Source organism: Mauremys reevesii, unplaced genomic scaffold (assembly GCF_016161935.1).
Source record: "Mauremys reevesii isolate NIE-2019 unplaced genomic scaffold, ASM1616193v1 Contig7, whole genome shotgun sequence".
NCBI lineage: Eukaryota > Metazoa > Chordata > Testudines > Geoemydidae > Mauremys > Mauremys reevesii.
Window position 1 is genome coordinate 910,343 of NW_024100884.1, and position 12,771 is coordinate 923,113.

At 53.8% G+C, this 12,771-nt stretch overlaps 1 protein-coding gene across 1 annotated transcript in view; it reads left to right on the plus strand.

Annotated features, from left to right (window-relative positions):
* Positions 1 to 1,356: 1,356 nt before the first annotated feature.
* Positions 1,357 to 12,771, plus strand: part of LOC120394622 (butyrophilin subfamily 1 member A1-like) — a 62,329-nt gene continuing 50,914 nt past the window's right edge. The window contains exons 1-2 of the mRNA XM_039518860.1: positions 1,357 to 1,462; positions 9,394 to 9,741. Of these exons, the coding sequence (XP_039374794.1) occupies positions 1,357 to 1,462; positions 9,394 to 9,741 (454 nt within the window). The remainder of the gene's footprint in view (positions 1,463 to 9,393; positions 9,742 to 12,771) is intronic.

The window sequence follows — 12,771 nt, forward strand, 5'->3', positions numbered from 1 at the left end:
ACCCCCAGTACCTGTTGGCCCTCTGCTAGGCCGCAGCCTGGGGCTTTCCAGGCTAGAGCTCCCCAGCGCCTCAGCCTTTCCCCAACCCTGCTTCACTCTAGGTACCTTGCCTATAGCCCCTGCAGCCAGGCCCTTCTTCCTCTTCAGGCAGAGGAAAACTCACTTGGGCTTCTGGCTTCCCTGGCCTTTTATAGGGGCCAGCTGTAGCTCAGTTTGGGGTGTGGCTTCACCTGCAGCCACTTTCTCACTCAGCCCAGCCTTGAGAGCAGCCGCTCTCAAGCCCTGCCAGGCCACTTTTAAACCCCTCACAGCAGGAGCAGGGTCCACCCTGCTACAGGGCTGTGACTCAGAGTGGCCGTTTGCCTCTCTGATTTTTTGGTAGGCTTGCCTCAGCTCCTTAAGTTTCATGTGGCACTGCTGCGGGTCCCTGTTATAGCCTCTGTCCTTCATGCCCTTGGAGATTTTTTCATGGATTCGTCTCCCCATAGAGCAATCAGATCCCGTACCTCCTGTTCGGTCAATGCTGGGGGTCTTTTTTGATTCTGGGACTCCATCATGGTCACCTCTGCTGATGAGATCTGCACTCACCTGCAGAATGTCACGCTGGCCAAACAGGAAATGAGATTCAAAAGTTCATGGGCCTTTTCCTGTCCAGTGCATCTGAGTTCAGAGTGCTGTCCAGAGCAGTCACAATGGAGCACTCTGGGATAGCTCCCGGAGGCCAATACCATCAAATTGCAAACACACTACCCCAAATTTGACCCGGCAAGGTCGATTTCAGCGCTAATCCCCTCGTCAGGGGAGGAGTAAAGAAATCGATTTTAACAGCCCTTTAAGTCGAAAAAAACAGCTTTGTCGTGTGAATGGGTGCAGGGTTAAATCGATCTAATGCTGCTAAATTCTACCTAAACTCGTAGTGTAGACCAGGCCTCAGAGGCTGGGTCAACAGAAAGTGTAGACATACCCTATATTACAGCTAAATTTATCCAACACTCTTATTCCAGAAGACAATTGCATTGTTCCTGTTTACCCAGTGCACTGCAGAAGTGGGCTAACACAGAAACAAGGCATTCTTACTCTGAAATTAGTGTGTACATATGGATTTATTGTGGAATAATCATTAACCTTAGCACAGGTGCAGCTCCAGAGAGCAAGCGCTAGTGCAGACGGGCTGCCAGCTACTGCTGGCATTTTAACCCCAGTGATGTTTGTCCCTGCTTGGAGCTAGTGCAAACTAGAGCTATGGGGAGAATCCCTTCCCAACTCTATGCATTGCACACCAGAGTGGGCTAACCCTTGTGCCAGTCACTGCACGTCTGATTTTGTTTGTTTTTTCTTATCCTAGACCCAGCTACGATGACGGGGAAGGTTCCCTCATTCTCCTGTGGCTCCACAGTGAGCTCTGCTCTGCCCGGCTACGTCGCTCTCTGTCTCACTCTACAGGTTCACAGGCTGGTGTCAGGTAGGAGTTCCGGCCTCCTCGCTGGGTTTGCTGCCTGTTCTCACACAGAGCTCTGCTGCCTGATGCTCCAGCCCCTGCTCCGCCTCTTCGCCATGGCCCCAGCCACTGCTCCGCTGCACCCCTGCCTCTTCCCACCCCTGCTCCGCCCCAACCCTGCCCCACTCCTCCCCTTCCCCAAAGCCTCCAACCCTGCTCCGCCCCAACCCTGCTTCTTCTTGGCCCTGCTCTGTCCTAGCCCTGCCCCCACTCCACCCCTTCCCCAAAGCCTCTGTCCCCACCCCGTTGCTCTCCGCCCCTATTCCACCTCAGCCCTGCCCCCACCCCACCCTGAGGACTGCAGGAGGAGTCAGGCTCCCCGCACTCACCAGTGGTGGTAAGTGCAGCGATCCAGCCCCAGCCCGCTCTGCTGCCCTGGCTCAGTGCAGTTCATAGAATCATAGAATATCAGAGTGGAAGGGACCTCAGGAGGTCATCTAGTCCAACCCCCTGCTCAAAGCAGGACCAATCCCCAACTAAATCATCCCAGCCAGGGCTTTGTCAAGCCTGACCTTAAAAAACAATAAGAAAGGAGATTCCACGACCTCCCTAGGTAACCCATTCCAGTGCTTCACCACCCTCCTAGTGAAAAAGTTTTTCCTAATATCCTAAACCTCCCCCACTGCAACTTGAGACCACTGCTCCTTGTTCTGTCTGCATTGATCCACTCAAGGTCATTCTTGGCAGTATCATTGGTGCCCACGTGGAGAAGCAGGAAGGGGTAGCCAGGGCCGTCCCTAGCTATTTTGGTGCCCTACGCAGCCCCCCTCTCCCCCGCCCGCCGCTGTGTGGGGCCCCAGGCCTCCATGGTAGGGAGTGGGGGGGCTGGCCCCAGGCCTCCACGGGAGGGGGCAGGCTGGCCGCTTCCTGTGGAAAGTGGAGTGACCCGGCCCCAGCCTGCTCCACTCCCCTGGCTCCCAGCTGCACTGCCAGTGAGTGCTAGGGAGTGGTTCCCTCCTTCCCCCCAAGCCTGGGAACCAGGGGAGTGGAGCAAGCTGGGGCCAAGTCACTCCACTTACTATTCGGTGAGTGCAGGGTTGGGCCTGGCTGCAATCTTCAGGGGAGTGGGGGTGGGACTGGGGCAGAGCAGGGGCAGGGGCAGGGTGGGGCTGGGGCACAGCAGAGGCGGGGGCAGAGCAGTGGCGGGGGCCATGTGGAAGAGTGGGAGCAGGGGCTGGAGCAGCATGCAGCTGCATGCCCTATACAGCTGCCTATTTTATCTATGGGTAAGGATGGCCCTGGGGGTAGTGATCCGAGGGCTTGATGAGTCTCAGCAGTCTTTCTGTCACATCCAGGGCTGGATTAATTTTTTGTGGGCCCAGCGCCAAACATATTTGTGGGACCCCCCCTGAGGAATGATTATAAAAGGGGCTAGGGGTAAAAACACACTGGGGCAGGAGCTAGGGTTGGTCTCTGGAACAGGGGTGGCTCTAGCAATTTCGCCGCCCCAAGCACGGCAGCACACCGCGGGAGGCGCTCTGCTGGTCGCCAGTCCCGCGGCTTCGGTGGACCTCCTGCAGACGTGCCTGCGGAGTGTCCGCTGGTCCCGCGGCTCCGGTGGACCTCCCGCAGGCGTGCCTGCGGATGCGCCACCGAAGCCGCGGAACCAGCGGACTGTCCGCTGGCACGCCTGCGGGAGGTCCATCAGAGCCGCCTGCCGCCCTCCCGGCGACCGGCAGAGTGCTCCCCGCAGCATGCCGCCCCAAGCACGCACTTGCCGTGCTGGGGTCTGGAGCCGCCCCTGCTCTGGAGCAAGGGATGAGTCGGGGTAAACTGCAAGTGCAGCAGGGCTGGGGAGGAGGTAAACAGGATCCCCGCCGTCCCAGCCCACATAGAGCGGGTACCTATCTGGTTCTAGCCCATTCTCTTTGTCTCTCTGCACTGAGCTGCCCCTCCTCCCGCAGCAGCAGGACAGGTTCTCTTCCAGCCCTCTGGGGTGGGTGTTGGGAGTGGGAGGAGCAGAGGCTAATGTGGTTACTCCTGTAACTGGACATTTAGTTCCCAGTCAGAACTGCTAACCGGACACTCAGGTCCCGTTTTCTACTGGAGTTTCCAGTCTAAAACTGGATACCTGGCAACAGGGCTGCCAGAAAAGCCTGAGGGGGGAGAGGGGCAAGCAATCATTTTTAAAAGTAAGAGGGCTAAGCCTTAAGGGGAAGTGGTGGGGGGGGGGGGCTGGGGGAATGGAGAGGAGCTAGTGGCCAGGGCCATGTCTGCTCTGCTGCCCAGGTAGGTTGGAGACTGTGGGGATCAGCTGGCACAGTATCCAGGGCCGGTGCAAGGATATTTTGCACCCTAGGCGAAACTTCCACTTTGCACACACACACACCCCCCCGAGCATCGCTTATTATAAATTTTCAAAAATGAATACAGTGGAGTCACTCTTACGTGGGGGTTAGGTTCTAAGGTCAGCATGTAAGAGGAAAATCATGTATAGTGAAAATTACCATAAAGTACAGTACACATGGTATACACTGTGTACACTAGAACAGGGGTCCTCAACCTACAGCAAGCATGCAAAGCTGATTTTTTTTTAATGGCAGGCTGCGGGTCCCAGTCACCACTGAGCCTGCTGCCGGCCTGGGGTTCTGTTCACTCAGCTGGCAGCCGGGATCCCAGCCGGTGACTCCGCTCAGCCTCCTGCCATTCACCCAGGCCAGCAGGAGGCTGAGCGGGGCCAGTAGCCGAGACCCCAGATCGTCAGCAGGCTGAGCAGGACCGGCAGCCAGGATCACAGACCGGCAGTGGGCTGAGCTGCTCAGCCCGCTGCCGGTCTGGGGTTCTGTCTGCTGGCTCCTGCCAGTTGGGGTCCCAGCTGCCGGCCCCGCTCAGCCTGCTCAGCCGGGGTCCCAGCCACCGGATCTGCTCAGCCTCCTGGCAGCCTGGGTGAATGGAACCCCAGGCCAGCAGGAGGCTGAGCGAGGCCAGTGGCTGGGACCCTGATTGGCAAGGGGCCGGAAGTGGCTAGGACCTCAGCTCACTGGCAGCTGGGGTCCCAGCTGCCGGCTCCGCTCAGCCTCCTGCTGGTCTGCGTGAATAGAACCCCAGGCCGGCGGACAGAAGCCTGGGTGAACGGAACCCCAGAGCATTCATCAAGGCTGGCAGGAGGCTGAGCGGAGCTGGCTGGGACCCCAGCAGGCTGAGCGGGGCTGGCGGCTGGGACCCCAGCTGTCAGGAGCTGGCCCACTGCTGGCCCTACTCAGCCCGCTGCTGGCTGAGTGAACAGAACCCCAGGTCGTCAGCAGGCTCAGCGATGGCCGGGACCTGCAGCCTGCCATTAAAAAAAAATCAGCTTGCGTGCCACCTTTGGCATGCGTGCTGTAGGTTGAGGACCCTGTTCTAGTGTATACTGTGTATACTGTACTTTATGGTAATTTTCACTATACGCAATTTTCCTCTTACGCACTGACCTTAGAACCTAACCCCTATGGAAGATGTGACTCCACTGTAATATTAAAAAAAAGATTAAAAAAATGGAGCATCGCTTTTTGGCACCCCCAAATCTTGGCTCTCTAGTCGGTCGCCTAGTTTGCCTAGTGGTTACACTGGCCCTGACAGTATCCCCAGCCCAGGTGACGTAACAGCCAGTGGTGGATTTAGAGTTAGTGGGGCCCCCGGCCCTGTGCTCAGCTTCATTTTTGGGGATCCTCCTTGGGACCCAGCCAAGAAAAGGAGCATTCTCTCTTATCTCCCCCTGTCCCCGTTTTTCATTCTTTTTTTCTTCATCCTCCTCCTATAAGTAATAGCAAGTAAATGAAAATAAAGTGAGGTACCTTGATTGTTCTTGTAGTCTAACTTATTTTTCCACAGACCACTTGAAAATCAAGGAGGGTCTTGACAGACCACTTAATGATCTTTCCAAATATTGTAAAAAAATGTTTGGGTGCAGGGTCTGGCCAGGAGCTAGGGCAAGGGACAGGAGTGGTGCCAGGGTTTCTGGTGCCCAAGGCAGAATTCGGGGGGTGGCATTTTGTGCACTCCCCACAGGGCGCGTGGGAGCTTCCAGTTCCATTCCTATCATGCCGCCGAAGAAGGACCCTCCACCAAAATGCTGCAGGTGACAGCGGCAGTCATTGAGCTGCTCAATTGCCTGCCGCTGTTTTCCATGGCACATCAGCAGAAGGTCCTTCTTCGGCGGTGCAACGGGAGCGGAACCAGAAGCTCCCGTGCGCCCCATGGGGAGCGCACAAAATGCCGCCCCCCAAATCCTGGCGCCCTAGGCGACCACCTAGGGTTGCCTAATGGAAGCGCCGGCCCTGGCGAGGGAGAGGGCTCAGGGTTGGGGCAGGAGGTTAGGGTGTGGAGCACTTATCTGGCGCAGTTCCTGTTGGGTTCTCAGGATTAGGGGGGGGGATGTGTGGGGTGCAGGAGTCAGGGCAGGGGGCTCGGGGAATGTGAGGGGGGTGCAGTGGTCAGGTGGGCAGAGGGCTGTGGGGGTGGTCTGGGGCAGTGGGGGTGCTCACACAGGGGGCTGGAGGGGGTATGCCCCAATTCCAGTCCCTTCCCCAAGGCCTCACACCCCCTCTTCTCCTCCTCCCCCGAGCGGCATGCTGCAGCTCGCTCCTCCTCCCCTTCCTGCTGGCAAGCAGCTGATCCAGCTGATCGGCGGCGGGAGGCAGAGGGGGCGAGAGGAAATGTAGCACACTGGGGAAAGCTTCTGACCCCACAGGAGAGAGCGGGAGGGCGCAGAAGAGCAGGCCTGGGCCCCTTTTGACCATGGGCCCGGCACCAGTGGCGCAATTGTAAATCCGGTACTGGTCACATCGTGAATCCTAGCTCCTGGCAAGCAGCACACTTCTCAGTTTTCCCATTCGGGATGGCAGATAGATGACTCAGTCCTTGGCTACACTTACGAGTTACAGTGCAATAAAGCTGCCCAGAGCGCTGTACCTCACTCCCTATCCAGACTGGCAAGGCATGTACAGCGCTGTGTCTCCAGGGCTACAGTGCTGCTGGTACTCCACCTCCCTGAGAGAAATAACATTTGCTGCGCCTTGGCTACAACTCCCAGGTGTCAGTGTGGACGAGGAGTTAACTTACTGCGCTGTGATAATCCCCTTATCAAGTGCCGGGTCTTCTCATTGTTGTGATCGGCTGCAGGAATGCGGAAGTGCCCTTTCAAAGCTCCGTTTCAGAGAGAAAAAGCAAACATTTTGCTGTTTGCTTTGAGTGAGTGAGAAGCAGGGAGGGCAGGGTGGTCTGAACTTACAAGACAGCATGCTGACATACTCTAGCCCCCCAAAAACCCACTCTCTCTCCCCACACATACATACAACACATTCCCAGTCACACTCCACCCCCCACTTGAAAAGCAGGTTGCAACCACTTGAACGCTGGGATAACTGCCCATAATGCACTGCTCCCAATGCAGTTGCAAGTGCCGCAAATGTGGCCACACCACTGCGCTGTCAGCTGCCAGTGTGGACAGATTGCAGCACTTTCCCTACTCCACTGTATGAAGGCGGGTTTAACTCACAGCGCTGTACATCTGCAAGTGTAGGCATGCCCTCAGTCCCCCTTAGAAGGGAGTCCCTGACCACTGCCACCCACCTCCTTCTCTTGGGAGTGGTGGTTGTGGAACCTTCATCTCTAGGACAGTGCATCTCATGCAATTGGTGGTGTCTCCTTCAGCTCCCTTCCCTCAGATGTATCATCAAATCCACTCTCCGCATTAGTACCTGTGGAGAGAATGTGAAAACGGTTGCACAACTGTATCTGCATTGCTGGTACAGGGATGCTCCTCATTCTTCTTCTGGAGGTCACATGCTGCCAATTTGCTTCACTGTCCTTATGTCCCCGCTGAGCAGCCTCCTCTGATTCTTCAGAATATTATGCCCATAGAAGCATATCCTGATGTCTGTCCAGGAAATCTTCATTTACTCTTATGTATCTCTTATGATACTTGTTTCTCCAGACCTTGAACCTTCTCTTTCAATATGGAGACCAGCTTGCACATTGTACCAAGTCACTTCTGTCCTGTGGAAGAAAGACAAACATGCCACATCCTGTGCAGGTCACAACAGCTGATTACCTTCCTTCTAAGAGCTTCCTCAGCTGTTACAGTAACTACTCAGAGAAGCCTGCAAGATGAAAGCCTCAGTGGGCTCTCCCCAAGTGAACTCCCAGTCAAACTCCCTCGGTCTCTCCGCTGTTTGCCACTCCTGGGAGCCATGGGAACAGAGCAGGCTGGGTCTGGGTCACTGCATGTCCCGCAAGAAGTGGCCAGCCATTCCCCCCACCTCCCACAGAGGCCTGGGGCCAGCTCTCTCCCGCCCCCTGCCGTGGAGGCCTGGGGCCCCACAAAGCCCCCTCGCAGGGGGGCTGCGTAGGGCACCAAAATGGCTAGGGATGGCCATGGCTACAGTTGTCATAAGCCTTGATCCCTGAGTGATGTGCTTTATCTGCGAAGGCAGCATGCGGGTCTCTGTGCGGTGAGTGTATTGGATCATCTCTCAGAGTTAAGGTTGCTTTGGCCTGTACCTTAACTTTGCATTTGCTAGTGTTCAGAGCCCTGAGTTTTGCTGAACTGTTTTCTGGAGGGACCTGAGATACCTCTGGGAACCTTAACTCTGCATTAGCAAAGATTTTTGTCAGTGTCTTTCCTAGTTTCTTCAACAGAAAGAGGACTTCTTGCAGTAGACATTAATGGTCATTTAGGCAGTTGTAGTCCTCACTTAGATTAGCAGTTGATACATGACTGTGGCTAGATAATAACACGAAGCCCTAACTTTTCTATAGTACTTTTCACCAGTAGAGCTCAAGGAACTTTATTCATTATCTCCATTTTACAGATGGGGAAACTGAGGCTCAGAGCAGTGAAGAGACTTGCCCAAGATCATCCAGTAGGCCAGTGGCAAAGCCAGGAATAGTCCTAGGCCAGTGGTCTCTGCACTAGGGCACAAAGTTGCTATATCATTCTTTAGCACTCCTCGCTCTGCCTGTACATTTTGATACAGTGCAATGGGGATAATGAGGTTGTGCTTTGAAGGGTTTACAGTGTGTAGTTGCTAACACAGCTGGTGCGAGAAATCCAAGACATAGTCCATGTCCCAGCATCTTGACAATTCCCTGGTGCTTACAGTGACTGTAAACATGAGAGAAAACTGCTGAGTCTGACTCCTTCTCCATCCTCTGCCCGACCATCCTTCACAACATGTTGCCTCCCCTTCCCCCTCTAACATTCCAGCTCTCCCTCCCCTTAGCACTGTCGAAGCCTTTAATATGTAAGATGTTGTTCCTTGCTGTCTCCAGATGGGGTAGATGTACTTGCGCTAGCTCTGATCAAGCTGTCGTGCTATAAATGGCAGAGTAGCCGCAGTAGCATGAGGAGCCTCCCTGAATATGTACCTGGTCTTGGACAGGGTCATACCTGGGGGGCTAGCCTATTCCCCCACTCACACCACCATGGCTACGCTTTCTCATGCTAGCTCAATCAAAGCTAGTGGGTGCATGTCTCCGCACACTGGAAATTACAGCTCCAGCTCAAAATGTAGATGTCCCCTCAATGTTACCAGCTCACAGAACTTTATCACAAGTCTCATGCTATTTGATAGGTTTCTTAAAGCCATAGCTCCCGGAGGCTTGTGATTAGCTGAGAATCTCATCTTTCATTTTGTTTTAAGGTACATTTCTGTCCATCTTGGTGCAGATAAATACTTGGAAATGTGACCCAAGTCATCTGTAAAGATTCAGAAATCAGAAAGCAGAGACCAATTTTATGATTTTAAAAAAATCTCTTTATTTTTAAGCCAATCTCATAATTTGGGTGGGGGGGGACTGTCTCCTGATTTTTGAACACTTCAAAGCTGGGAATACGCATCCTGCTGCACTTACATTCCTGTCTGTCTTGGTTCCTCTCCAATGCAATTTTCTTTTTCCCCTGACTCATTTCACAGCACAGTTCACAGTGACTGGACCTGACCATCCAGTCACCGCATCCCTAGGTCGGGAGGCCATCCTGCCCTGCCACCTCTCCCCCAAGATGAGCGCTGAGAACATGGAGGTGGGATGGTTACGATCCCAGGACTCTGAAGTCGTGCACCTGTACCGTAATGGGAAGGATCAGTACGGAGAGCAGATGCTGGACTATCAAGGCAGAACTGAGCTCTTGAAAGACAATATTACCAGTGGGAGAGTTTCCCTGAGAATACGTGATATCCGACCCTCCGACGATGGACAGTACACGTGTTATTTTCAGTCCAGTGCCTCTTACAAAGATGCTTTATTGGAACTTCAGGTGGCAGGTCAGTAACTTGTTCTGATACTTTGACATCTTCAACAGGGTAATAAGTGGAGTCAGAGGGGTCATTGTGAGATGCCACCTGATGTGTCTCATTATAGTGGGGCAGTAGCTCTGCTCTGGTTAAGGTTTATTCTAGTTCACTGTTTAACAGCTGTTTTTTCTAAGGGCTCTAAAATCCAGAAATATACTCAGATTGTCTTGAAATTTTCTGTGACACATTGGCGTGTGGGACAGGGTTAGTGGGCTAAGATTGAGTTCATTAGCACAAGGAATTAATGAGATACACAAACACCCCTAAAAAATCAGGTGATATTGGCATGTTGTGGTTATTACACCTTTTTTGTGCACATCTGGGGCCAGACAATGGCTGATCTTCCCCATGCTGATGTCACCAGCTGGGATTGATCTCAGCATGTGTCTGGCACTCACAGGGTAACAGTGGTTGATACACAGAGTCCTGTAGACCAGCAGCTGGTATAAGAGTGGGAGAATTGAGGAATTCTCCCCGCTCCCCAGGACAGGTAAAGGCAGGAGGCCTGACCCCTGAAGGTGCTGCTAGAGAGACCAGTAAGGGCACATGTGTAGGTAGTTCTGTAACCAGGACATGAGGGTCATGGTGCAGCAAACACCAGATTGCTGACAACCCCCATGGTGTGGCAAGAAGACACCTCTACTGACACAGCCAACGACCTCAGCAATGAAATGAGACACATACGTGACCCCTCAAGGTATATGCACCTCTCCTCACATCACTGTGACAGCTCTGCCAGCCTGCTTGAATTAATCCCTCCCCCAGTCACTAATGCGACTCCGAACACAGTCTCTGTCATGCCTGGTTGTTGTGGCACCTGTTACCAGATCTGCCCATTACTCTGGAGTATGCTCATTTATTCAGGTTACTCTTCGGGGGGTGGGGTTCTGTAATTCTATCAATGTGCTGCTTGTGTCACTTGTGTTTTCATATGGAGCTCTACTCCTCCCTTCTGCAAGTCACCTCCCAATGGAGCTATCCTGCAGGACCTAGGTTCCCTAGAGCTGGGTTTCTCCAGCCCCAAAACAGGATGAAAACACACACACACACACACCTGAGTGGACCAGGTCAATCAGCACTTTCAAGCTGACTCCTTATATGTCCCTGAAGTCACTGGGCTGGATGAAGCTGCACTTTCAGGCTGTCCCCCACTTATGTGCCCCTGAGCTCCATGGACTGGGTCAAGCAGCACTTTCAAGCTGTCACCCTTATGCATCCCAGATTCAGCACGTCCCTATCCCCGCTCTCACAACACAATTGTACTGGCAGTAACCTGCTTGATGAGCAAACCCCACAGTATTTTGGGTGCTACAGGGATCTTTAGCTTAGGTAAAAGAAGTGTTGCTGTAGAGTGAATGGAGGAAGCTAAAATCACAAAAGTGTAAAGTTCAGCAAGACAGAGAGAAGCAACCAGCTTAACCATGAAAGTTATTTATTGAATAATAGCGATAACTACACAAGGAGCCTAAACCAACATAATATACATTATTAAAGGTTGATTCCTGAGGTAGAAAGGAAAACAGAGAGAAAGAAAGAAAAGGGGATCTCACCACTCTCTGAAGCTTGAACTGGTCGGGGTTCCCAAGTGATGGTGGTAGCTCAGGGCCCTGAGGGCAGGAGACAGGCAGAGTCCCCAGCATAATCAGCCAGGAGAACATAGAGTCCCAGTAGAATTGATGCATAGTTTGAATCTAAGCATCAGAACACTGACTGGAGAGCAAGTAGGGATTTTTGTAGAGAAAATATAATGGTTCAAGGGAGAACACTAGATTTGTTTATGGGTAAACTGATGACTGAGGATTTTTCTTTAGGCTAGACCAGGGGTGGGCAAACTTTTTGGCCCAAGGGCCACATTGGGGTTGCAAAACAGTATGGAGGGCCAGGTAGGGAAGACTGTGCCCCTTCCCAAACAGCCTGCCCCCCACCCCTTATCCACCTCCTCCCACTTCCTGCCCCCTGACTGCCCCCCTAAGAACCTCCAAACCCATCCAACCCCTCTGCTCCTTGTCCCCAACCGACCCCCCTCCATCCACCCCCCCCACCCCCTGACCACCCCCTTCCAGGACCCCCTGCCCCTGACCGCCCCCTTCCAGGACCCTACCCCTTATCCATCTTCCCCCCCCCGCCCCGTTTGGAATGTGGCCCCGCACACAAGGGCAGAGGCCGCAACCGGAGCAGGGGCCACCGCACAGCCAGAGAGAAGCGGTTTCGCCTTCAAAGGGCCGCTTCTCTCTGGCCGGCTGCGTGGCCTCCCAGTGCTCCCCCTGAGTCCTCCGCCTGCGTTCCCTGCGCTCCCGCCATCTGCACCGCCCGCCTGCATATGATTTCAGTGCAGCCAGTGTTGAGTTGCCCGAGTGCCCGGCCCTGGGTCCCCCTGTTGTTGGGGGGCCTTTGCCAGGGCACCCTGTGTTCACTTGTAAATCTGCCCCTGCACCGCGCCGCCCAGCCCCGGAGCCAGCCAGGATGCCGCGCTGCCAGCACAGCAAGCTGAGGCTGCGGGGGAGGAAGGACAGCCGGGGAGGGGCCGGGGCCAGCTGGGAGCTCAGGGGCTGGGCAGGATGGCCCCGCAGGCCAGATGTGGCTCGCGGTCTGTAATTTGCCCACCTCTGCTGTTGCGTTGCATGCAGGCTGGATAAAGCACAACAACCAATATGATTGCAAGCTGAATCATTTATTATTTACAATGCATCATATTATATAGGCTTCTCCATATTAGCAAACGTCAGACACACCAACATTACATTGCTGCTGATTGGTTCTTTGTCTGATACACACACTTTTCACATGCATGGCCCTTTGCTTACTGGTTTCCCATTTCCCATGCAACTTATCTGATCCCAGTTAGGCCACCTGGCGTCTGTCTCCCACGGGCTAGCTCTCAACTTTCTCATAACAACTTTATCTAACTCCTCTATTCTTGTTGTCCTGCTGCTGTAACTTTCCACCAAGGCAGCATAGGGATGATGTAACCCCACATTTCCCCCTCTTTTCTTAAAAAAA